Here is a 27,577-nt window from a genome sequence, read left to right on the forward strand (position 1 = left end):
AACATACTGTCATCTCAAGAACACCTGCAGAAACGAGTGGAGCTAGTGGACTAAGTAAATTTCACAATAATGAGAAAACCAGGGATGGATATTTTCAAATAACTCTAGGCCTTTCACCTTTTAAATTCTCCATTTGCTTTCCAAACATGTGTCCTCCAAAGACCTGGGTTCAAATCTTGACACTGTTCTTACTGGCTGTGTAACCTTGAATAATTATTTCATGTTTCTGAGCTTCAGTTTTTTGGGGGTGTGAAATGAGAATACCACCCACTTTCCTCATGGGTTTCCCAAAAGGGCTATCTTAAGTAATGTTATTCACTGTTAAGATGCAAGGAACCCAGTTTACAGCAGGGATTCATCTGAAAGACACAGCAGGCTCTCACAGACTGGAAGTCATGACTACTAGATCTTCTACCCCTGTCATCCTCTCAGAGCGGCAGGGTCCCTCCGTGTTTCCTGCACTGAGTCTATTCTTTGCGATCCAGCTTCTATGTTCATGATACTCTTATAGCAGCCCCAATAGGCATAGCTTTCCCCAGCTGAGGGACTCATCCCCTGGGCTCCAATTCAGCATCTCTGGGTTGTTTCCTCAGGTGCCCCACTCTTAGGCCAGGAAAGAAGGGAGGGGGCAAGGCCACTGTTATACAGGGCTGTGCTGCCCGTCACCTCTACAGGACTCTTGGCCCAAGATCAGCACGGTGCATTGTTCAAAGTACCGATCCAAGGTATGTGATCCAAAGTGCAAGTTTTTCCCTCTTCTCCTCAGTTTCCCCTCCTGTCCCTGTATCTACCAAAAGAACCTTGAATCCTGGAAACTCCTAAAGTTTTCACACTGATACTGATAAGTAAGGCAGACAGAGCCACAGAAATTAATCCCAGATTTCTCAACATTTGAAGAAACTGCTGGCGGAGGAATCACCACCATGAATCCTGAATCTGATAGTAAAACAAAGGTGTGGTATCCTCAGATGCCATCTGCATAAGAGATCTGTATCAAAAGAGAAGCTCAGACAGGTGAGAGACACACCCTCGAACCCCTGTCTATTAAGAGAAAGAGGGTAAGAGGGCCAGCAAATGTGCCTAAATGGTTAATAAAAAATTCAAGGCAGAACCATAGCATGGTTCTTATGGCAAAATCATGAACTGTCACCACAAAGGCCAAGGTGCAGCCAGCTCTCACGGCCGATTTGTAAAAGTGACTCAAACTCACAGGGTTCAGGAGAGGACTAGTCTACAGTTACCCTCACACAAAAGCCAAAGGCAGAAACAGAGCCGTGCGAATCCTATCCTGGAAGGCCTCTTCACACATGTGCCCAGTGACAGCACTAGTCTCCAACTACAGTTTAACCGAAAAAGTGAAAGCCCAGATTCACCTGGTTCATCTCAACTAAAAGAAGAATTTGAAAAGCTGCTTGGGTGCAAAGGTTATTGTAATTAATTTCATTTAATTTGTCAATAAGAGTTTCACTTCAACTCGAGTTTTAAAGAACCAGCTTTACTTCTCCATACAAAAACACTGTATATTTCCAATGACAAAAATGTATTTTGTGATCTGGGAAGTTTTTTTTATAGGTCTACAAGACTTCTGAAGTGATGATTTAAAAAAAAAAACATACTAAATAAAAAGTTTTCAAAAAAAATTTTTTTTCATATTTGGTCCTTTCAACTTTGTGACAGGTAAGCCAGAGAAAAGAAAACAGAATTTTAGGAAGAAGAGTGATCTTTAAATTTTATATGCCCAATTTCTTTATTTTATAGATAATGAAGTAAAAGCTCTGAGCATTGTATGATATATTACAGATCATGGCCAAGTTAGACCTAGAATGTTAGTCTACTCAAGTCAACTACTTTTTCCCCTCCCACTATACCACGTGCCTTCTCAATGCAGAGGCTTACATAATCAGCCAAGAGGTGATTCCTCAGCAGGACTTCTTACAGTCAGGGTGAAGAGAAAGGAGAATCACAAATCTGGACCAGATCTCAGTAGATTACATAATTCTGATTTTTCACTTTGAAGGAGGAGAGTGACAGACACAGTCTATCTAAACAAAGTTAGCACTCTGTTAATTTTCTAGAAATCATCTCCAAAACCACCCAAATAACAACTCTTGGTCAGAATGCCTTGTTCCAATTCCCTTGCATGAGAATTTATGCTAATGTCTTCCCTACCTGTCAGGTAGGGAACCCAGAGACCAGAAACATTGCACAACACCCACTAAGCACCCAACAGGTGTGAGAGCTATTATGGCACAATGCTCTCCCAGACATTTCTCACTGTGCCTAGTGATTCTCACCCAGACATCTGCCAGTTCCATAGCCTGCTACACTTGCAAATCATTTCACCTCTCTGGGTCTTAGTTGCCTCATGTACAACACAGAGCAACTATCCTCTACTTCATCTAATCCAAAGACTCTGGGTCCCACTATGAGTCTTGCTCCTTTGAAACAAAGCATGCTCTGACCTGATGACCTATAACACAGTCTGCCATACTTTAAGTCCTAGACTAAGATGCACAGGTATGAATGTGTCTTATGCTCCTCTCCTTGGAGACTTGGGCTGTACCTATTACAACACAGTAGAAATTCCCAATGTTTGAATTTTATATCATCAGTTTTGTATTGTTCCATTACTTTTTCCATGGATTACAATGTACCCTTCCCTAGCATAACATGTGTCCTCAGCTTTGAGCTTTTCAAGAATATCTGTGGGAGTTTGAATGGGCATTTGAAATCATTTTATGAACGTAACACATTCATGACAATTATCTGTAAGACTCCTCAAAAGTATGATATGGTGAAAATGCAAATGCTGTTAAAAAAACACGCTAAATAACATATTGAATCTCTCTCTCACTGATCCCTATTCTTTCAAAAAACCCTTCCCATGGCCACTAATGTTACCGGCTATTATGTGACAAGGACATAAGGATGCATACCCTCCAACCCCAAATTTTTATTTGTCTTTTTAAATAATGGGAGTGTACTGTACACTGCTAACTCACCCCCATGCTTTTATTTCCCTTGCTTATGCTCTATACTGAATATCATTCCACATCAGCACATAAAAAGTATCATGCTCTTTTTGTTTTTCTTGTTGACATTGTGGACTCTGACTTGAGTTCCAATTCCAGCTCTGGGGCCCTGAGCAAATTCCAGCCTCTGTCTTTTCACCTGTCCTCTGAGAGTCACATCTCCTAAAAAATGACTGAGACACTACCTGTGGGGTGCCCAGTACAGCACCAGGCACGCCGTGATGCTCAGTGACTGCTAGTTACTAACATTCCTCTACCTGGTGGAACTCCTCAGGGGACCTGGCCTTTCATGGCAGATGTTGTGGGACTGTAGCATCAGAATGACCCAAATTCAAACACTCAGGTAGTTGGCCCTCTCTGTGATGACAAACACAGCAACATGTCTGCTCATGTTGCAGAAATGGGGCTAGGATTAACTTGTGAAATCCCCAGCCCAGAGCCCTGGCTGCTGTTTACTCCTCAATTCAACAACTCTGCTTCCCCTCTCCAAGCCCTCTCAGCTTCGCCCTTTCTTTGTCTTCTGTTTCCATTGTGTGCTTGACATGAAAAATGCACTTGCGTAGGCCTAGCAGCTAATTACTCCAAATAGGGAAAACCACCTTACATGGAAGACGGAATGATTAAATCTGAACTTTAAACTATCATGCAATGTGATCATTACTACGAACTCACTGTGAGGAGCTTGTTGTTCCCTCTTCACAGCCATAGATGATCACAGTGGGACTGGAGAACAGTGAGCATGAGGTGGGAGATAAAAATCAGAGAAGGAAAATGGTGAACTAAAGGCTTCTCTGAGAGGTAGTAACTCTGGGCCGCTAAAAACACCTGCACACAGCTGCCCCTGAGGGCTCAGAGATCTGCCAGCAAAGCAGAAAAACTTCACAGAGAGGATACTCTGACTTGCCCCCTTCCCTCATACTCTGTTTATACCAAATCTTCTAGAATAAAACAGGGGTACCAGTTTCCCTAAGCCCTACTCACTGTACCTGAATGTCTTCCTCCACCCATCTCTCACAAAAGGCCACACCTCCTCCATATATCGTATTATCCTTTGGATGTGAAGTTGATGCTATATGGTAAATTTAATATCAAGACTGACAGCTAGACTCAGAGACTGGTCTACACCGTGCCATAAGAGACTTCCCTTTGGTTTAAGAGAAGGAAACTGAAGTGCCCCAAGCCCCTACATGTGGGCATGATAACTCTGCCCATTTCAGCACTATTCTCATGACATGGACCGTGAGGCAGGAGTAATATTCCCATTTGACAGATGAAGAAATTGAGGCGTAGGCTGAGTAGGTGACTTCCTAACATTCCACAGCTAGGACACAGCTCTGAGGCTGAACCTGGATCGATCACATGTAGCTCACTAGAGCACACTGCCGTGACCTGACACACCAGTCTCTACTCGCACAGCTTGCCTTTCATCTGCCTTAAAAACATTTTCATAAATTTTTACTTTTTATTTTTACTTTAATCATTGTTCAAGTACAGTTTTCTGCCTTTTACTCCCATCCCAGCCCACCAATCCATCCCTCCCCACCTCCCTCTCATTTCCAACCCTGCCCTAGTTTTTGTCCATGTGTTCTTTATATTTGTTCCTATAAACCCTTCCCATTCTCCCCTGAAACTCCCTCTTTTCTCCCCTCTATTCACTGTCAGCCTGTCCTCTATTTCAGTGCCTTTGACTATATTTTGCTTGTTTCTTTGTTTTGTTGTTTAGGTTCCTGTTAAAGGTGAGATCGTATGGTATTTGTCTTTCAGGGCCTGGCTTATTTCACTTAGCATAATGCTCTCCAGTTCCATCCATGTTGTTACAAAGGGTAGGAGCTCCTTCTTTCTTTCTGCTGCATAAAATTCCATTGTGTAAATGTACCATAGTTTTTTGATCCATTCATTTACTGATGGGTACCTAGGTTGCTTCCAGCACTTGGCTATTGTAAATTGTGCTGCTATGAACATTGGGGTGCAAAGGTTCTTTTGGATTGGTTCTTAGGATATAGTCCCAGCAATGGAATTGCTGGGTCAAAAGGCAGATCCATTTTTAGTTTTCTGAGGAAGTTCCATACTGTTTTCCATAGTGGTTGTACCAGTCTACAGTCCCACCAACAATGCACTAGGGTCCCCTTTTCTCCACAACCTCCCCAACACTTGTTGTTTGTTGCTTTGTTTATGATGGCCATTCTGACTGTGTGAAGTGGTATCCCATTGTGGTTTTAATTTGCATCTCTCTGATAGCTAGCAATATTGAACATCTTTTCATGTTTCTCTGGATCCTCTGTATGTCCTCCTTGGAGAAGTGTCTGTCCAAGTCCTTTGCCCATTTTTTAATTGGGTTGCTTGTCTTCTTAGAGTGCAGTCGTATAAGTTCTTTATATATTTTGGAGATTAAACCCTTGTCTGAGGTATCATTGGCAAATATGTTTTCCCATACAGTTGGTTCTCTTTTTATTTTAATACTGTTTTATTTAGCCATGCAGAAGCTTTTTATTTTGATGAGGTCCCATTTGTTTATTCTTTTCTTTATGTCCCTTGCTCTAGGGGACCTGTCAGTAAAAATGTTTCTGCATAAAATATCTGAGATTTTCCTACCTACATTCTCCTCTAGGACTTTAATGATGTCACAGTTTATATTTAAGTCTTTTATCCACCTTGAATTTATTTTTGTGTAAAGTGTAAGTTTGTGCTTGAGTTTCATTTCTTTTGCACATAGATGTCCAGTTCTCCCAATACCATTTGTTGAAGAGGCTGTTTTTACTCCATTTTATGTTGCTGCCCCCTTTGTCAAATATTAATTGACCGTAGAGACTTGGGTTTATTTCTGGGCTCTCTGTTCTGTTCCATTGGTCCATGTGCCTGTTTTTATGCCAGTACCTGGCTGTTTTGATTACAGCGGCCTTGTAATATAGTTTAGTATCAGGTATGGTGATCCCTCCTACTTTACTCTTCCTTCTCAAAATTGCAGCAGCTTTTCAGGTTGTTTATGGTTCCATATAAATTTTTTGAAGTGTTTGTTCTATGTCTGTGAAATATGCCATTGGTACTTTAATAGGTACTTTAATAGGTATTGCATTGGTACTTTAATAGGTATTGCAATCATAAATATATTTCTAATTGCTACAAGCCAATGTGGGCTTCTGCTGATATCACACCTAGCATAATGTGCCATTCGGAAATGGTGCCCAATGATGATTGCTTTTTTGACATTACAATTTCTCAGCAGCCCAGAGCTATACACTACATCAAGTAAAACTTTACTTCATTATATCAAAGCATTTCTGTTCCTCCTGCTTTGGGCTGCACCCACCCCAGGTCACCAAGAGGGTCAGCCACCCACCCCCTTGTGAATCATTCGCTACAGTGTCCAGAGCTCCATGGCACTGTTATCCCCTGGAGTTGGCCAACTCACCTGCTGACCACATAGTGCTCATGCTGGGAGTCACGGAGTGTGGGATCTGATTGGAAATGCTCACCAAGTCTGTTGGAGAACCGCACAGTGACCCCCAGAGCAAGTGAATCAGCCATTCACACTGCAGAGGCAGTCCCCAAGCCCTACCTGGCCCAAAGGAATGTTCAATTTAGCACATAGAGTCTTTCTTTAAAAGGAAATTATTACCCACACTTAAAATTCAGGAAAGTTTACATAAATATCCAAATTCCATGAAAACACTAGAAGACCTGGCCCAGGCCCAGGGGCTCAGCTGCTGGAGTGTGTCCCTTACACCAAAAGTGGTGCAGGTTCCATCCCAGGTCAGAGTGCGTACAGGAAGCAACTGACCCATGTTTCTCACATGGATGATTCTCTCTCCCCCCTCCCCGGTCCTGCCCTTTCCTCTGTCTAAAAATAAAAAATAAAAAAAAAACCATACCCTTGGATAAGGATTTTTTAAATTAAAAAGAAAAAAACAGTACTGGAAATTTGACAGCACTGGGCCCGCACCCCTGCACGGGAACAATGGGCTCGGCCTGAGCAGCACAAACCACCTCACTCATGAGTCATCTTCACAACCACTCAGGCACAGTGTCTGCAGCACCTTCCACTATTCAAAGTGGGAATGACAAAATGTCACCTGACCTTGCTTTGCAGTTGTCTGCAGACAACTGTTTACTTCTCTGTTCTCCAGTGTGATATCCTTAAGAACTTAAAATGCTACGTCAGACTATCATAATATTATTTAGCCACGGCAAATGGCTTCACCCACTACTTTTCTTATACCTAATTATGGATCGTAGCCAAATATCCTGTCTTTACTGCCTGCTTATAGCAGAGACTCTCTTCTGACAAGAACCCACCCACATGAGGTGCCAAGACCTTGCCAGAGAAAGGGCTGTACAAATACTCCCTTTTCCTTCCTGCCATCTCACCCCACCTCCTGCTTTACCCCAAGCTCCCCAGAAGCCATTTAGATTTGCCAGCATGCTCTGGCCTCCTGCCCTGGCGCTGAACTCCTCTGGGTGGGGCAGCAGTCAGGCAAGGTGCAGGGCTCTTGGTTCTGGAATGCACTTCCTCAGAGTGGTGCCAAGGCCTAACCTTGGCAGATTCTAAACACAATGGCTTATTAGCTTCCAGGGCATTCATTATTCCTGACTGAGAGGTGAAACAAAGGGTTGTGTTTTTTTTTTTTAATTTGCAAAGAACTGAGTGGAAACTTAGAGAGAACAGTCACCAAGTTTGACTGAATTTTTTAACTTCAGAAGAAATAAAAGAATGTCTTTTGGAGTCACATGTCATGCATGAGAAATTAATGACACAAACTAACAAAAAGCAAGTCTCCTTTCTAGCACAACTTGTTTTTTATTATATATAAATGTTAAATGAGAGGTGAGCATTTATGCTGATAACTCCTGAAACTATAGTTCTAAAATTTTACTTTAGAGAGAATACCAGCAGAATTCACTCTATGAAAATTCACAGCTAGACTTACTACAAATAAAATTTACCTTCTATTTAAACCACAACTCCATATTTGTCAAATACAGTACACTCTAATTAAATAAATTTTTTTCTGTCTCTTCAAATCTTCTTTCTACCTTTTTAATTGTCAAAATTAAAGAAAAGAAAGCTATCACTCCTTTCCTGCTCAGCTACCCATGAGTGAATTCCAGGAATAGGGAGCTTTGGAGAGGGACTGCTCTGGAGCTCAGAGTGTGCAAGGATGAAGTGACAGGGTTGGAGGGGCTACCTGGGGGGTGGGGAAGGGGACAAAGGGCTACAGTGACCTAATGACCTGCAGGTCACTCCCCACCCCCACTCTGCAGCAGAGCCTTGGGGGGGACTTGGAGCATGGTCTCTCTAGGCAGGCTTGACCCTAACCATCACTTATTTCCTTTAGATAATATTCCAATATAAATAGCTAATGATTGATTTATTAGAACTACAAATTTATAGTTTCTGTTTTGTTTTATTTAGTCTTGAGTCAAATTCCCTTTCCAGTCTCACCTTTGCTGAGACAATTGCTCAGCCACAATTGGTCTTTGGTCATTACACAAAGTGACCACAGTAGAGATTTCTGGCTAATAGCTGTGGACCCTGAGAAAGAAGATGCCTACTAAGAAAGGCTCCTGGTGGCTAACTGGGCACAAATTTTTAAAGCGGAACCTAGCAGCCATTTCTATACAGGGGCCTCTCACACAAACTGCACTTTAAGGAGACGCCTGCACTAAACTGCCCACCTGCACTGTGTTCCTGCCATCTGAGCCAGCCCTTCTAAAAGAGTTCCTGGAATTGTACTTCAACCCATAGGACTGCAGTTTTCCCTGTCCGATTGGAGCTGCACAGCTCTGTCCCCATCAGTATCTTAACCTACCAATCAGAGCAGCTTCATTCTGACCAATCAGAACAGTAGTTTTTGGACCAATCAAACTGCAAAGATTTGGAGCCCTCATTTGCATAAGGACAAACCAATCAGGGACCAGGGCAGGGATTTCTCTATACATAAGTCAGCTTCCCTTTGTCTAGGAAAGGGCAACTTTCCCTTTTCACTGAAGACTAGAGCCTACATTTCCAAGCTGGAGCTGAAACACTGAAGACAACTCACTGGACCAGAGCAGAGCAGGACAGGGCAGAGTGGAGCAGAGCAGGGCCCAGCAGAGTGAGGGGAACCTCAGAGCTGTGCTGTTCCACAGTCTTGCTGTTTAATAATTGAGCTGTAACACTACTGAGCTATCCAGCCATGCTGCATCATAACTGAGATGTCTGTACTGAATAAAGCTTCCTTCTTCAATGCACCCCAAATTGGGGATTCCTGAAAGCACTGAATTTGCACCAACAATCACTGACTGACAACCCTAAGCCTAGGAGGCTCACCAGAAAACAGTCCCTTCCTTCACAGGCAGCAGCCCAGCTTCACATAGAACTGCCCACTTTCATGGGGCCAGGTGGGCTGGGACAAAAAGCTCAGTGGTGACTGATGTAGGTGAAGACAAAGGGCCCCCTTCAAATATTCTGCTCCAAGTTAGAACCTAACCATGACCTTAGGAGTGGGAGATGGCTGAGACTGAGTTTCTATTGGCTGGAGTCAGCTAAGACTCAAAGCAGAGCACATGGAAATTAGAGGAAAGAGAAAATGTAATATTTAAAGAAACAGAACAACATTAATCCCTGCCTCCCAACATCCTTCACAGAAATGCACATGACAGCAACGGTTAATACTGCATCACTGACATTTGCTGGAAGGTCCCTCCCCACCCTGGACAATCATGCACCGCCAAGGGCAGGGTCATCTCTGAGTCCTCAGAACACATCACAGTTTTGTGGCATACAGGCCTGAAAAGTTAGGCTGTAGGTAATTTAAATCAAAATAAAATGTATGCACAGCAAAGCCTTAGTTTTTGAACACAGCATTATTTAATCCTCTATTAAAAATAAAACTGATGAAAATAAACCATTATTTAAGATATGTATAATAAATCAGCATGAATGTTTAAAGATATTACTACAAGGACATTCACACTTTATTTATATTTATAGTCTTCTAAATTTGAAGCTGCTTCAATATTCACGAACTAAAAATTGGTTGAATAAATTATGTCAAGTCTATACATCTATTCAGGAGAAAATTACACAGTTCTTAAAATGGTGCTGTGCAAGAACATTTAAAAATTTATTACAACATATCCATGATATATTATTCAATAAGGAAAGTAAGTTGTAAAACATTACTATATAACTTTTGCAGAAAAGATATACAAATGAGTAGAAGACAATATATATAACATAGTGTTAGTTCTACAATAATGGAATTGAATATGAAAATTTTTTTCTTTTTCGGAGAGAAGGTTCTAAGTTTCCTAAACTTTCTAAAGCAAGCAGGTATTTTATAATAATAAAAGCACAACCTGTGCTCCATTTTTAAAAGATCCACCTGATGTTGAGAGTCTGCACTAGAGAAGCCTGGACCAAGCACTAGCCACACCCTCCTCCCCTCCCACAAAGGGAGGGAGTCCCGATGGGACACAAGGAGGTGGGGCTTAGGGTGGGAGGTAGATGTGAGGGCTCCATACAGTCCAGGGTTGCTTTGTGAAAACTGTGTTTCACTGGATCTGCATAAGCCATGAGAAAATCAAAACAAAAAAACAACAATAAAAAAACCCCCTCTTGTCCCTAAATTAATCAGCTTCTAGAATTTGGGCTTCCCAAAAGAGTAAAAAGTGTTACAGAGGCAGGTGTTTTTATAAGAACATATGAGAAGGAAAAGAGCAACGGGAGCAGGTTTGTATAATAAGCATATGTAATCATTCCCTAATCTCACGTGGAATAAAATGTTGACTTAAAGCAAGGAATGCTTTTGATACTCTCAGCTGGTTTCAGGATAATTTCATAAGGCATGGCGTTTCAGAACTAGCACAGGATTTGAAAGTTTGCTTATTGATTATACCACACTGGACTTGATCTAAATGAGATTAAAGATTGCTATACACAACAATAAATACAAAAGATTAAGACAAAGATAGCAAATATTAAGGCTAAAATTTTTGTCCTGAGCTACCTGCTTATTCTATAATCTCAACCAAATTACCTTTTTAAATCTCAGTTTCCTCATCACCCAACTGAGATAATGATGATACTTAGGTAGTAAGGTAATCTATTGCAAAATGAAATCGTGTCTTCTTTCTTGCCACTATAGGCCCATCAGAAAGAATGTAATTTCCTCCCAGCCCAGTGACAGGAATCAGATGTAATTTGGCTTTAGAAACAAGTGACACTCTCACAGCCAGCAGCGGAGGAGCAACCTCAAACACTTCCTTCTTGGCCCTGGCCTGCGAGGTAAATGTAACAACGGATGTCATATGCTGTGTCAATTGTCACTCAGTGTTCAGATGTGAAGCGTTGTGGTTAAAAATTCCATTTACTTCACACAACTACTATAGAGCAAAATGACTCAGGAGACCCAGGCTCTCATCCCAGCCCCACCACTATCTGGTTGCTGGATCGTGTCTTCCTGATCTGCAAAATGGGGATATACTCTTTGCCCTGCCCTACCTCCGGGTTATTGCGAGGGTCAGGTGAGAGAAAACATGTGAAAAGTTGGTGGAGAGTGTCAGACAAGGGTGATCTGTAAGCAAGCCACAACTAAAGTCAGTAAAATTCTCTGAGCTCTGAACATTGAACAGGGATTAAAACTGATAGATTTTATTAAAGAAATTGTCTGTATTACAAACCAAAAAAATATGAAAAACCCAAATGTCCATCAACAGTATAATGAATAAAGAAACTGTCATATATTAGAATACTTGTAGCAAGAAAAATGAATGTACTTTATCATATACCACATATAACATTGATAGAGGCAAGACAAAAGAACACAGGCTATAACTGACTCACATAACATTAAAAACAGACAGAATAAATTACTTAGCTCAGAGAAAGCTACAAAAGTAGTAAAATTATAACAAAAGGTAAGGAAATAATTATCACAGAATCAGATAGTGTTTTTTTATGGTTGAGAAGAGATGGGATGGGATGGTAAAGATGTGAACAGGCAAGTAGGAAGGACTTCTTGGCTTACAGCAATGTTAATATTTTGTGTGTGTGTGTGTGTACATACACAGACATAATTTTTCTATATGTATATTTCACAAAATAAAAACAATAACAAAAATAAGTATAGATTATATCAACAGTGTTGTTTTTTTAAAAGACTTTTTCTAAGAGTTTGTTTCCATTCCAATTTCAGATACACAACTCGAAATTTTAATTTCTTCAAAAAGAAAGTATAGTCATTAAGCAGGTTATGGTGATTCAAGTAGAATCTAGTCCACTTACTAATAAGTTTTGATTGCTTAGAGAATTTCAGGGTCAAATTAAAAATTCTAGTATAAATAATTAAAAAAACCTATTGGGCTACAGTCACTACCTGAGCATGCCGTACACCACACCAATCAAAAAGGAAATGCAAGTTCACATCAGTGACTTACCCGCTGGCTGTGTTTGTGCTATTCTCTTGGGATAAGTCTTGCTTCTGCTTCTTGCCACATTCTGATCTGGGCGGGGAAGTTGAATAGAAAGATCTCGGCTCATTTGCAATGCTGTCCTGCCACTTGAAAATGCAACATTTTGGTTAACACAGGTAAAACCATGTAGCCACAAAATTAAACAACAGCTCATTCAGAATATCTGCAAAGTAAGAAAAGAAGAAAAAACACACACTCACACAGGCTGTAAGCATATATGGGTTTCCAACTGATTCTCATTACCAAGGAAGTAGAGTAGCATTAACTTCCAATAGGAAACATTTAGGTTACATAGAAGGAATATCTTTCAGGAGAAGAAACAGGGAAAGGGGGTTTATTAAAGGAGTAAAGTCTAAGCAGAATGATGAGCTGGAAATAAAGAATGCTGATCGCCTTCCAGCTCTACCACAAAATAACAAAGAAATTACACTGGGCTGAATTACATGAGGGCAATGACTCTGCAGGAGTCAGCACGACCCCACATTGGACTTGCACGGCAAGTTGTAGAGCCTCCCCGCAGGGCCACTGTGTGGCCCACTGTCACCCTGCTACGGCACAATCAACCGTTTATTATCCTGCCTCACCTGTGCTGGATCAGGTACCCAGAAGATTTATAACAGGCCTAAAAACCTGTGCACAGCCCTGCTTCTCTGAAGGGTCTGAGGATTTGCGAGGGTGAGCTTTGTGTAACTTCAAAGAATTTGAAATTACAAAGAATTTCAAATCTCAAAGAATTGTGCAATTTCATTTGCTGGATTTCAGAATTCATCCTACAGAAAACAGAGTCCACAGCTGCTAAATTTAAGCCAATAAATGACCCTGACTTTCACCCTTTTTGTACTTAGGTGCAAAAAAATGCATTTCTATTCATCCAGTTTGATTCACCTCAGGAAGAGACATCAATGAAAAGCCTTTTAATAGCACCAAATCCTACTGACCCTACATTTACAGAATAAACAAAGGTGAATCTCTCCCAAATGACATTGATTCACCTCCTACATACCTCAGTAAAAGTTTCCCCACCTCACTAACCCATCCACCTTTATGAGAAATTTTTAAAAATGGCCCTGGCTGGTATGGCTCAGCGGATTGAGTACCAGCCTGTGAACCAAAGGGTCGCTGGTGAGATTCCCAGTCAGGGCACATGCCTGGGTTGCAGGCCAGGTCCCCAGTAGAGTGTGTGCAAGAGGTAACCACACATTGATGTTTCTCTACCTCTCTTTCTCCCTCCTTTCCCCTCTCACTAAAAATAAATAAATAAATAAAAATATCTTTAAAATTGTTCTTTAAATGCTTGAAACACTCATAAAAAGTGCCTTCTTGTCAAACTAACTGGGCACACCACTTGATATGAGTTACCATAAATTGAGATATCAGATTCCATCCCTGAGTACACTTTATATTCAATAATTCATGAGAACCAGGGAAGGAAACTGGGATATGTTTTCTTCAATTTGAAATTTAACTATTTTTTTAAAGGTAGTATATAAGGTAATACAAATAGCAACACCTCTCTCCTGAAAAGATTAAAAAAAAAGTGCAGGAACTTCCAGCCAAGATGGAGGCACAGGTAGATACACTTTGCTTCCCAGCACAACCAAAAGGACAACAACCAATTTAAAAACAAAAAGCAACCAAAATTGCCAGAAAATCAAGCTGTATGGAAGTCTGACAACCTAGGAGTTAAAGAAGCATTCATCCAGACTGGGAGGAGGAGCAGAGAAGGGCAGCTGGGGCAGAAAGGATACGCTGTCAAGGCAGTGGCTGGCAGACCGCATGGTCCCACATTTGCATGCGGATAAACCAGGAGGAACAACTGGGGAGTGAGATAGATCATGTAATCCAGGGTTCCACCACAGGGAAATAAAGCCTCAAAACCTCTGGCTATAAAAACCTGTGGGGGTTGTGGTGACAAGAGGAAGTCCCAGTTTCACAGGAGAGTCCATTAGAAGGACCCCTGGGGTCCTAGAATGTACACAAACCCACCCATGTGAATCAGCACCAGAAGGGCCCAATTCCCTTGTGGGTAATGGAGAAGTGACTGAAAGTGGAGCAAGAGCTGAGCAAGTGGCATTGTTCCCTCTCAGACCCCTCCCCCATATACAACACCGCAATACAACGAAGTAAGAAGTCCCACCCTGGCAAATACCTAAGGCCCTGCCCCTTATAATGTAACAGGTGTGCCAAGGCAAAGAAAAATGGCCCAAATGAAAGAACAGATCAAACCTCCAGAAAAAGAACTAAGTGACAAAGAGATAGCCAACCTATCAGATGCAGAGTTCAAAACACTGGTAATCAGGATGCTCACAGAAAGTATTGAGTATGGACACAAAATAGAGGAAAAATTAAAGGCTGTGCAAAGTGAAATATGCAAGAAACCAACAGTGAAGGGAAGGAAACTGGAAATCAAATCAACGATTTGGAAGAGACAGAAGAAATAAACATTCGACCAGAGCAGAATGAAGATACAAGAATTCAAAAAAATGAGGAGAGGCTAAGGAACCTCTAGGACAACTTTAACTGTTCCAACATGCATATCATAGGGGTGCCAGAAGGAGAAGAGGAAGAGCAAGAAATTGAAAAGTTATCTGAAAAAGCAATGAAGAAAAAATTCCCAAAGCTGGCTAAGGAAATAGATATGCAAGTCTAAGAAGCCCAGAGAATCCCTAAGAAGTTGGATCCAAGGAAGACCACACCAAGACATGTCATAATTAAATTACCCAAGATTTAAGACAAGGAGAAAATATTAAAAGCACCAAGAGAAAAGTAGAGAGTTTCCTACAAAGGAGTTACCATAAGACTATCAGCTGATTTCTCAAAAGAAGCCTTGCAGGCAAGAAGGAGCTGGAAAGAAGGATTCAAAGTCATGAAGGGCAAGGACCTACAACCAACATACTCCATCCAGCAAAGCTATTATTTAGAACTGGAGGGCCGATAAAGTGCTTCCCAGGTAAGGTCAAGTTAAGGAAGTTCATCATCACCAAGGCCTCATTATATGAAATGTTAAAGAGACTTATCTAAGAAATAGAAGAAGATCAAAAAGTATGAACAGGAAAATGACAACAAACTCACAACTATCAACAACTGAACCTAAAAAACAAAAACAAGCTAAGCAAACAACTAGAACAGGAACAGAATCACAGAAATAGAGATCACTTGGAGGATTATCAGCAGGAGGGGGAGAGAGTGGGGGAAAAGGTACAGGGAAGAAGAAGCATAAATGGTAGATACAAAATAGGGAGAGGCTAAAAATAATATAGGAAATGAAGAAGCCAAAAAACTTGTATGTATGACCCATGGACATGAACTAAGAGGAGGCAGGCAATGCTGGAGGGAGGAGGCTTCAGGATAGAGGGGGATAAAGGGGAAGAAAAAAATGGGACAACTGTAATAGCATAATCAATGAAATATAGTTAAAAATTTTTTAAATGCATACAGAGAGCAAAATTCCATTATTATAAATACTTTCCAGAGAATTTCTCAGCAGTAACACTTGGGTACTATGTACATTATTGCACAGAAGAAAAATAATTTGTAAAAATATAACCCATTAAGTGGACCACTGAGGCATTTTACAATAAGATTTTATGTTATTCAATTTTTCCTTGTGGTTTCTCTCCCAGGAATAAAGGAGAAATGACAAGATCATATCACAAGATTAATAAAACTATGGACCAGGAACATAAACTAATCTGCCACTGGCTGTGTGAGACCCAGGACTAGAACAAACTTCCTGACCTCCAGCTGGTTGGCGTGGCGCACACAGCCTGGCAGAGTGGGCAACAGAGGGGAGCACTCAGCCACTGGGTTTGAAGTTGCAAGCCTGGTCTACAAAACATAGCTCTGTTACAGCTCTTAGTGGTCTTCAACAGGTTGTTTTCTAAATCTCCTGGAGCCTTGTTTTCATTATTTATAACATTCTACTTGTTCTTACTATTTCCTAGCAGAAATGTTCTTGTGCAGTTTTCTTACTATTTCCTCATAGCAGAAAGTATTTGATAACTAGAGAGATTTCCAATGCCTGGTGACTGTTTGTAGTGAGAGGACAGATTTATTCCCATGATCACCCACTTCCCTCCCTCCTCTCACTCAGGCACACACACTCCCATTCTATGCCAAGTGGCCTTTTTCAGCCCCAAAGTGGGGGGCACAATCGGCAATCAGTGGAGTAGCAGAAAGAGAACAAGAATAGAGACATCTGTCTTCAAATCTTAGCTTTGCCACTTACTGGTTAAAGGTCTTTATTTGTTAGTTTACTTTGGGGTCAGGGGCTCAAATTTATCATCTGTGTAAGTGAGGGTATGGTTATCTCCTTTCATGGGTCACTGAATGGACCAAATAAAATAACACACGTGAAAACACCTGACACACAGGCGGTTCTCACGAGAACTTGTTCTGTCTTCCACACTTTAAGAAATGTGGAAAGTTCATGTGATTTCAGTCCTACAAGAAGGTGGTCTGGGTTCTCAGGGGTGTTTCTCAGGCCCAGTTCCCATTGCTGGAATATAAATTCGACAAAACTCATTCACTCATCAAAACTAGGAGTCCCCTACAAACTTAACAAGAGGTAAAAAAGTTAATTTTTAAGGGATTCAGAGCAAGAGGTATCAGTGTATAATAAAATATTTTAATCAAATATTTGATCAACTTCTATTTCAGATTATTGGTGCCTGATAATAAAACAACAAAAGAATTAGATTGTCAGATTTCAGCTCAGCCTTTCCCCATAAATTTAATTTGGAATTTTGGAAAAGACTGGCTGTCACACATTACTAAAAGGGTCTGATTTTTCTATTCTTAAGTAATGACCAATTTTTCTAAAAGATGTTGAAATGTCCTTGGTATTCTGGAAGTCCAAAATGCAGGAAAGGGGCAAAGGTGAGAACTCTGATTTCCTACCTGGCACACACAGCTACAGAGACACAGCGCAAACACAGACACTCCCACAGTGGCACAGCTGCACTTGGTATGCTGATCTTTATCCCCCCACCCCATCTCTACACCCTGCAGGGTAAAGAAGGAGGCCCTCTGGGTCTGCAGAGCTCTGCTTTCATTCCACCAGATCTACAGAACATCTCAAGAAAGTGGCGGGTGTGTGGTATTTGTTAAAGGCTGGTTATCTTTCCTCCTCTGACAATTAACAGTCTACGTGCTGGCGGTCACCCAGCAGTCAGAGACCCACCCCTCCCCAAGCATAGCTCTGGGCAGTGGGATGAAACATTTCTTCCAGGGATGTTGTAATGTTGGTGCTTTCTGCAGACAGACTTGGAGATTTGGGTTTCATTAAGACTTACTAGGCAGTTAAGACCAGACACCAAATTAGAACAGATTTAGCAGAGCTTCCAATTCTGCAAAGGTTACTTTTAATTACTTTCTTGGAAGAAATGATATTTAATATGCAAAATCCAATAATAATAATTCCCAGTAGCTACACATTTGCATTTCAATAAATTTGAGAAATCAGGTATAAGTAAATTTGAGGAAACCAACTACAGCATATGTTAAACAGCATAATTACAATTTTAATAGTAGGAACACAGAGATAGAGTTACACATTTTCCCTATAACCCTTGAAATGTTTCACACCCTAAGTAAAAGAACAGCCAAAATGGTGACTATTAGCTGTCCTCAGTAGAAAAGTATGTACTCTTCCCTTAAATTCCTGATGATTGTATCACTGTCCGGGAAAGAACCTCAATAACCTAAAGGCTACATTTTTTATATAGCGGTGAATACCAAACACTGAGAACACCTATAATACAATAATTTAAGTTTTATTTAAGTCATCAAATGGGCAAAATATCCAAGTAAGTAATATGTAACAATGAATGCAGCAAACATTTAATATTAAGCACTCTGTTATTGGTTATCTGTGGTTTCAAATTCAAAACCAAAAAAGTGGTTTATAAAAGAGAGGAATCAGAATCTGGCATACCCTTGTCCTTGACTCAGCTTTATTTTCAAGTCCCCTAGGTAAGGTCTCCTTCAGCGATGTCTCCAGCGGGACTGACAGAAGAGTGTCCCACATCCTGAGCAGCACATCTGTACCCTGCTCAGGAGTTATGGGGCCTGGGACCCGCCTCATGCTGTCACTTTCTGAGGCAGAAGTGGTTTGGTCTGAATCTTGGTATCTCTAGGCACCCAATGCCGTGTCTTGCCCACCACAGGCTCTCCACTTAACAGGAGTTCAAACAAAACAATTCTTTTTCAGAACAGAGAAGGCCCCATTTTTGTGTATTAGAAAGACACCAGCATGTGCCCAGACAATCCCACTGTGACTCCCGACAACCACAGTCAGGCTTCCCCTGCAACACGCCAACAGGCTGCCTGATGGACAAAAGCCCAGGCTGTGCGGTCAGGCTGCCAGCGCAGGAGCCCCATGTCACTGCTTGCCAGCTGGCTTCTCTTGAGAAGTGACTCGGCATTGCTTAGCCTCAGTTTCCTCGCATATTATGAGGATAATATTAAGAAGACTGTGATGACTAAAGGAAATAATAAATGGAAAACATTTAGCATACTACATGGCACTTAGCAACTCCTTGATGAAATTTAGGTATAATTGCTAGCATTACTACATGTAGGATTTCTGCTGCAGAAAGCATGATTTGATCCACAGTGTAACGTAAACACTGTCTTACAACCCGGAGTCAACAGAACGTCCTAAGAACTGAAATTCTTCAAAGTGACATTCAAAATATCTACTTTGTTTCATAATCACAACATAGAAATAAGTCAAATATGCATCAAAGTACATTTCTGCAGATAAGCTCTAGTACATCCTAAAAGTCCTAAACTTAATATAGCTAATGCAGACATTAAATAAAACTTGAAAAACTATTTTTTGTCAAAAAGTTTAAATACACTATTATGCTTATGAAATTCATGGGTATTACAGAAAAAATTTTTCAGAATCTGGAATGTGTATGTATGTGGACAGCTAAGTTAAATATTTATGTATTCACATATACTCCCCAAGGAAAAGATGCCATTTACCTATACCGGTGCTTATTACTCAGGGATCCAAACTTGCTGAGTTTTCTTGACAATGAATTTGATTCATTTTCTGGCATCCTGATGAATTTTTAAAATAAAATTAAATAAAGACTCACAAATACAGATACTTATGCAATATTTGAGCAAAAACTATGTAGAAAATATAATAATGTAATACTTTAACAGATAATCAAAATATCTGATTTATTCGATATTGGCAGGAAATAATAATCAGTTATTACAAGCTAATAGTTGAAACACAACCACATTCTAGGAATTTATATATGTCTAATACCAAAATACTCACACTTCCTCAAGAATTAGTGTCATCAGAAGCTTTAGTTGTGAATCAAATTACTCTCTCTACTTAAGTAACCTTGGGAACTTTGTCACTTATGTTGGTTTGGCCAAACCAAGGTGCTCACAGCAGTTAATCACACCTGACGTGGTGGTTCAGTCTCACTGAACCATGTGGTCTAGCACTTCCCATTCTGGGGCACCTTCAACACACACACTCTGTCCTTGGCTTTCACACTCCACCCAGCCCACTCAACTAGAGGTCATGTCTCAGGTTTTCTGGGAAACGTCCTTCTCCTAATACAAACTCTATAAAGGATACTGGTCATTTTATAAGAGTACTTCACCCATGTCATGCTATTTGGGGAAAGTGTTCCATGTAAATCAACCAGGAATAAGGGAAAGAACTCATCTAGTTTTAAAATTAAAAACACAAATAAGGCTTAATGTAGTACCTAATAAAATTTAGTTGTATCTTTACACCGTAAGGATGTGACATGAACAAAAATTGTCCCCACAATCCAATGGTCAATTCTCTTCCCTCACCTTCACTTCCCAGGGGCACAGCAAGCAAGAGGGCTGCCAGCTCCCCATTCACCACATCTGCCTCCCTCACTCTCTGTTTTCCTGAGCACTTTCCTGGTTACTCCTTCTTCCAACCCATGGCTGGCTCTTCCTACCCTTGACATGCTGGCAGGGTCCCACCACTCTGTCCTTGGCTTTCTGCTTCTCTCTTCATTTTTTCCACAGGTGACCTCCTCCAGCCCTCTTTGCTTAAACCCTAACTACATTTACGTGGCCAGCCTTGGTCCTTCTCATAAGCCTTATATATCCAACATCTCCACTTGGGTGACAAAGTTAGCATGTCCACAGCAGAACACAATTTCCACAAATACCAAAGCTATGCTGTTTCCATACTCCTCCTCCTCCTCCTCCTCCTCCTCATGTCCTTGGCATATAATGTGAGCAAAGAAAGCAAAGAAGGTATCTATGCGTATGTATGTGAGGGCATATATACCTATTTGTATTAATGTGATCAAGAGAATTAGGTGACTGGAAAAAAATAAAAGAAAAAAGCTTCTACATTTCTACTTACAGATAGAACAGAATTCTTGTTTTAGAAGCAAATGTGATTTTCACTTTTTAGAACAATGAACAAAACTTTCACATTAACATACCGAAAAAACGTATGATGTTCCACACTGCACTTCCAAAGGTGCTTGCACGCAGTTTTATTTCGAGCTTCAAAGAAGAAAGAGGTCTCATTGCACTGAGAGAGAAGACAGAGAAAATGTGAATTACCGACCACAACCTGCTTCCAAGGACAGCCACCTGAATTCTCTTCTAGGCAACAAAAATTTGAGGAAACAGACAATTTATTGTTAATACTTGAAACAAAGAAAAATGATCTCTTGGAAGCTATTTTTGGTAGCTTGCTTTAAAACTTTAATTACAGTTACAGTATCAGTTCCATGTAAATCTTAATGCCATGACCTTTACTACCTACTCCAGCAGCACCCATGATCATGAGTAACCTAGGGATGGTACTGAAGTACCACAAATGCTTCAGTCCCAAATGACCACCGAAACAGGAAAGTACTGACCATGTGCAGATCAACTCCCAATAAAATGGAGATGCCCACAAACATATTACTTTCAGGAATATCAGGCCACACTTAAATTGGTATGTAATGAATCTCAAGAGGGTCACAAGGAGAAACAACCAGCACAGCAGTACAATCTGGGCAAGTTAAATAATGTCTGATTCTGCATCAAGTTACTGGGTGAATTAAATTAAATAATATGGCATATATAAAATATCATGTAATAAGTATATAATAAATTTTAACTATCATTTTAATCTGGTGGTTACCTAATTATCTATATTTAGTGCATAAGAAACAAAGGTAATAATAGAGGTAATTCAAACTGTGCAGGAGAAGATACCCATTTATGTTTTTAAATGATTGAGTAGGAAAACAACATAAGCACTAAAATAATAAGCCACAAGCTCTGTGAAGTTATATAATTGCTAATTTAGTTTCAAATAAAAACCAAGCTCATGTCTCAATTGCAGAAATGCCCCTGGAATGAGGTTGCTATGGCTTCATAAACAAGATTGTCAATGCAGAGGAATAATTAAAATACCTTCCTATCTCCGCTACTTTTAATAAGGACAGAACATTTACATGCATGAAATTTCTCCTAAGTCCATCTGGAATGAGGCCCAATTTAGAAGTCAGTTTGTAAAACTGAAAGGGTGTGATGAAAACAGAGCCAACATATGCATGTTACAGCACGGCAACCCGTAATTCCAAAACCTTGCAAGGTGGAGGAAGGACTTGGGACAATTCCCAGGTTTCTGGCTTGGGTGCTACGAAGTAGTAAAATACAGCAAGTGGGGGAAATGCGGATTTGGATGGCGATGGAATGGACGGTAAGTTCAGGCTATTTTGATTTTGAGATGCCCGTCAAACTGAGAACTAACCATGCCTCGTTGGCCAGGAAACACTCAGGAGCAGAGCTGAAGCCATGTCATATCTGCTGACACAGATGATTTCACCCAAGAGTACATAAAAAAAATTGCTCAGAAAGAGAGCACAGAGTGAAGAAAGGTCGAATCACAGCAGAGATGAGAGAGGTCAAACTGGACCAGGAGGCGACGGTCAGGGAGGCCGGGAGGAGAGCACAAGTCTCAAGTGACCCAGAAAGGTCAAGCAGGGTTTCAGAAGAGGTTACTGCATTTCACGGTGAGAAATCTTCAGTGACATTCATGAAAGGGGTGGGGAGTACAAAACTAGAGGTGAGGAAGAAAAGTCAATGAATGCAGAAAGTGTTGTCCTCGAAAGTAAAAGAAACTGGGGGAGGGCTGGGAAAGGGAGCTCAGGGGAAATCACACTAGGGCCATGGGACGGGGCAGGAAAGCAAGCCTCCCGTCAGCAGATGGGAGTGCGCAGAGGGCCCTTTCTCCCTTTGACTTTCTCTTTTTAAGCATGCAGTACACACACACTGACGGTACAAACACCAAAAGTTACCAAAGCAGATACACAATGATAACCACTGTCTCCAGTCCCCATCCAGAGAGGCAACTACCTTTAAGTGTTTCTTACGATAGCAGGTGAGTGTTTTTTAAGTTCACTGGATTATCCAAAAATATAATGTAGAGGCCGTGTACTTTACAACAATTTTGCCTGTGAGTGCATTGTTATCAAGATCAATGATTACGACAAAGCAAGTACAGGAAAGGCTGCCCCCCCCCACCCCTACCACCCTCCTCGGTATGTGCGCCCCCCTCTTCCTATGCCTTTCAGTACCTGAAGCAGGACCTCCTGGGCATCACCAGCGACAAGAAACGGTGGCTGGTGATGACTGTTCTGTGACACAGGCACTCTCGCCTGTTAGCAAGACCACCCACAAATAAAGTGGTAGTTACATACCCGAATCAAATTTTCAACAGGTTTCTTAACTGCATATAATCCAGATCTCCAAAAGTAAAGGCGAAACCAAAAAGCATGCCATCTTAAAAATAAATCTCAAATTTTTTGTGGACTGATTTTCACTATTCTTCACATAAACGTTCATATTCATTTGCTTTTCAAATAGAGACCTGGTCATGAGGTATCTAATTTGTAGTATATTTTAAAAAGAACTATTACTTAATGAAAGGATAAAGGGTACTTAAGATCCCACCAGAAACGGGTTTTCTCAAGTGCCCCCGGGTACAAATGTGTTAAAGGAACAAAAGAGCCTCCCACAGGCCTCCTAATAACTTCTGTGTGCAAATGACACGCACAAACACATTCTCCCTGTATGCAGGGCTTTGAGGGCAGCTGCCGGTTTTTGCTCCCATTGTCAGCAGAATAATCCAAACACTAAAAGGAGGGTTAACAACAAAAAAAGGAACCAAGGATCCTGAATAAACTGGGCATGTTTTTGCCACTTCAAGCAACTGCTGGCAGGAAGGTAACTGACACAGCATTGCAAACGCCTTTCTCCCTTCTTTCTCCCTTCGCTCCCCTCCTATTAAGCCTTTTCCAAACAGACAATTAGCACCTGTCCTCTCATTCATACAAAGATGAGGCTCCACTTAACTTAAGTTTATTCCAATCTACTGTTAAGAAACTTTATCCAGGCATGTAATAGTGCTGCTTGCTTTTGGCAAAATTACTCAAACACCTTCACAGCTTTTGTCCTTTCATGCCAGAAGCGAAGCTGTGGTCTGAATCTATTTCTTTTCATTCTGTGGACTGATCCAGCTCAAATCACCTGGAACTCAGATATCATGGGGGGACCCCACTGGGGTGCACCTATAGGTAAACTTGGGCCAAACCCCCAATTTCATCATGTGTAAAGAATTCAGGACCTGTATCATATCGATGAATTCACAACCTAATTCCCTCTGGTCTTCTCAGTCTCTTTTCTCTCACTATCTTTGCTGTTAATGTTTCTCTTTGCAATCCTGAAGAAAGAAATCTACCTTAGCCTGGCTTCGCTTAAGTGTTCTGAGGTTACAGACAGGGTCATGGAGGGGCTCACATGGCAAGCTGTACAGCAACATGCTCTCCCTGGGCGGGGTGAGGCCTCACTGCCTCTCCCAAACCTGACCAGCTCTGGCACACAGGGCCCACACTCCAGCCAGTTCTCCCGTTTCTGCCTTCGGAAGCAGCCACCACTGGACAGTCAGTCTGCCTGCCAGCCTCCTTGGAATTATGAGGATGAACATGTCAATGCTCAATAATTCTCAAATTATTGTACATCTGCCCATCTCCAAGAACACCAGAGTAACCTTTAGGTACAGTGCATAGGTCAGATATTTGAGTGAAATAGGTTAGTGCAGCAATGGTAGAAAGATGGCCACTACATACTGTGAGAGCCTGCAGCAGAGAGGCTGCGTCTGTGACCTCCAGGGGCAGAGGAGAGAAGTGTGACGATTATACTAAAGTACTGAGGGATTTTTTCCTAAGCATTCAATCTCTGCAAGATTTACAATATATGTACTTGGCAATTGTTAATTTATTTTAGGGACTGAAGAGTGAGGAGGGCAAAAACCCAAAGTCATCAGAGGGGCTGATTGTAAATGAGTGACATAACTACAGATAAGGAAAAGGAAGGCAAGTGGTGGAATTGAAAAGATTTATTTTATTCTTTAACTGAAAATAGACTAAAGAGGCATCATAAAATATTAAGCATTTTGAGACAATTTATCTTTAAAAATGGCGAGACTGAATAACTGCATTTGGAAAAGCCAAACTGTGTGTGAGAGAGAGCACAGTGTCTGTTTTACAATGGTCCCGGGTCTCCCACGGCCCTCTCCCAGGCCTCCCCACACCAAGGAGGAACTCAGAGTGAGCTGCAACAACAAAGATTACCAATCTCGTCATTATTTGGAAAGGATGTTAGAAGGAAATTTTAAAACACTGAGTGAAATACTATCTTATTCAAGCTTTTTCTTTATGCAATGCTCCCTAAAAAGTTTTTCTTACAACATCAGTGTTTTGTGAAGTTGTCCAAAAAAAAAAAGGGAAAAAAAGAGTTTTATGGTCAAGTAAGTTTGGGAAACAATGGGTTAAATACTCAGAGCGTTCAACTTATTAGGGGTGACACTGGTTAGGAACACTATATAAGTTTCAAGTGTACAGTTTTATAATACATCATCTACCTGTACTCTGCATTGTGCGCTCACCACCCAAAGTCTAGTCTCCTTCTGTCACCATAAACTTGGCCCCCTTTGCCCTGTTCCTCTTCCCTCTGCCCGATCCCCCTCCGGGAAGCACCACTCTGTTTCTGTGTCTGAGTTTGTTTTGTTTGTTCACTTGTTGCTTTCTGTTTTATATCCCACAGATGAATGAAATCATGTGGTTCTTGTTTTTTTCCATCTGATTTATTTTGCTTAGCATGATATGCTCAAGATCTATCCATGTTGTCACAAATGGCAGTATTTCATCCTTTCTTATGGCTGAAATACTCAGATTTTTTGATGTACTAATGTGTACTATGAATCTCCAAGAGCTGGTAAGGTAGCTGGCATTTCCCTGATTTATATAAACAAAGAAATTTTTTTTTCAAGGAAATGTTTCTTCATTACTGTGGTTTAAAAAATATTACACTGCATAAACACCCCTACACACATCAGTTTTTTTTCAAATTCTTTTTAAAATGCATGCAATATGGTTTGATTTAAAAATCATGTGCATTTCAGCAGAGCACTCAGAGAATAAAATTAATTTCCATTCCTGCAGATATGTTATACTTTACAATAAAAGAACAAAAACAGCACAAATATTCAGTACTCTTTTGTCAGTTGTGTGGGTTATATATTCAAAATATGTACTAAGTGTGAAAAACCTCTTTATCTCATTTGCAGATGAAAAAATTGGTAGCTTGATGAATAATCGCATATCTTTCTCGCACTTAGGTTCAGAAAACAAATTATAGGGTTGGTTGTGTTACATTGTGTTGCTTCTCTTTTTTCCTTTCCTCCACAATTCAAAAAACAGAATCCATGCCAAATCATTAGAAAATATTGATATCATGTTTCAATAAACTTTGAAAACTATTATGTTGACCTGATTCTGCTTCCGATTTGCAAAAGTTCAGACACCAATCCAGAATTCCAGCTGGTTTGCTTGTTATTGCTGTTTTTACTCTACCTTTTCCTTATCTACTCTTCAAAGAAACTGTAGCATTTACTACAAAGTCAACATTTCTCTCTTGCAGATTTAATTTTTAATGATAATTAATCATTATTCCCAGTCTCACAAATGTTTAAAAAAATTTAATAAGAAATGTTACTTAAGCTTGTTAAAAATAAAGATATATTTAGTAAGATCTACTCATACTATTAAAAAATTTTATAGCACAATTAAAAATTTTCTTCCAAACAAATGACCTTATGTGTTTTAATTATGGAGACTGTCACAAACACACTGGTAAAGGAAACAAAGGTAAGTTCCTGGGCCTGGAAAACCAGGGGCTCCCCTTCCTGCCATGGCACAAGCTATTCACCAGCCAAGACTGGCCAAGAACAAGGTGCTCCCAGAGGCCTTTTCTGGGCAAAACTTCAGCAGTTCTAAGAGGCATGAGGCCAAGACAGTTCCAATTCAGATACAGGTACCAGGTGCCTACTTCATGTCCAACTTTGGACTAGGTGCTTTCAACCTGGCAACCATACTGTAACACAGGCGTTATCATCCTCACTTTATAGATGAGGAAATGTAGATTAAATGTTGTTGTGTGAATTACACAAGGTTATATAAGTGAGAGACCTGGACTTGAACCATGCTATGTGACCACAAGTCTAGTAGTCCATTACTGCACCTGAGAGAGCCCAAACCAAACTCTTGTGTAGCACCAGTAGCCAAATATTACTCACAAAGCCACACTTAGGAAGACCTAGGGGAAATACTACATCTCTAATCCCAGGTACACTCATACACTGCAGGCAGAAATACACAATGCCACAAAAACTTTGCATGAAGGTTGGAGAGGAGGAATATGACAATAACTAACAAACTACAAAATGGCATTGTTCTTTGACCAGGCATTCCCACCCCTGGGAATTTACCCAAAAGACACCCTCCTACAATATAAAAAATACACACACACAAAGTTACTGACTAAAGAAAAAGTTACAAGTGAAAATGATCTAAATGTCCCAGCATAAGATATTGGTTGGGTAAGCTATGCAATATATACTCAATTGAATAACATACAGCTGTGTAAAAGAACAAGCTCTCAGTAAACTGATATAGAGAGATTCCTAGCAGGAATTACCAAGTAAAAGGAAAACCAAGTGCAAAATA

At 40.6% G+C, this 27,577-nt stretch overlaps 1 protein-coding gene across 4 annotated transcripts in view; it reads right to left on the minus strand.

Annotated features, from left to right (window-relative positions):
- Positions 1-27,577, minus strand: part of EPB41L4A (erythrocyte membrane protein band 4.1 like 4A) — a 252,216-nt gene that overhangs the window by 60,809 nt on the left and 163,830 nt on the right. For 3 of the 4 annotated variants that reach the window (XM_036020653.1, XM_036020654.1, XM_028530130.2), the window contains exons 10-12: positions 20,954-21,045; positions 19,479-19,556; positions 12,450-12,571 (exon numbers count right to left, since the gene is read on the minus strand). In XM_036020653.1, coding sequence (XP_035876546.1) covers positions 12,450-12,571; positions 19,479-19,556; positions 20,954-21,045 — 292 coding nt within the window. The remainder of the gene's footprint in view (positions 1-12,449; positions 12,572-19,478; positions 19,557-20,953; positions 21,046-27,577) is intronic. The other variant, XM_036020652.1, reaches the window with a different exon arrangement.

The sequence above is a fragment of the Phyllostomus discolor genome, chromosome 3, assembly GCF_004126475.2.
Source record: "Phyllostomus discolor isolate MPI-MPIP mPhyDis1 chromosome 3, mPhyDis1.pri.v3, whole genome shotgun sequence".
Lineage (NCBI taxonomy): Eukaryota > Metazoa > Chordata > Mammalia > Chiroptera > Phyllostomidae > Phyllostomus > Phyllostomus discolor.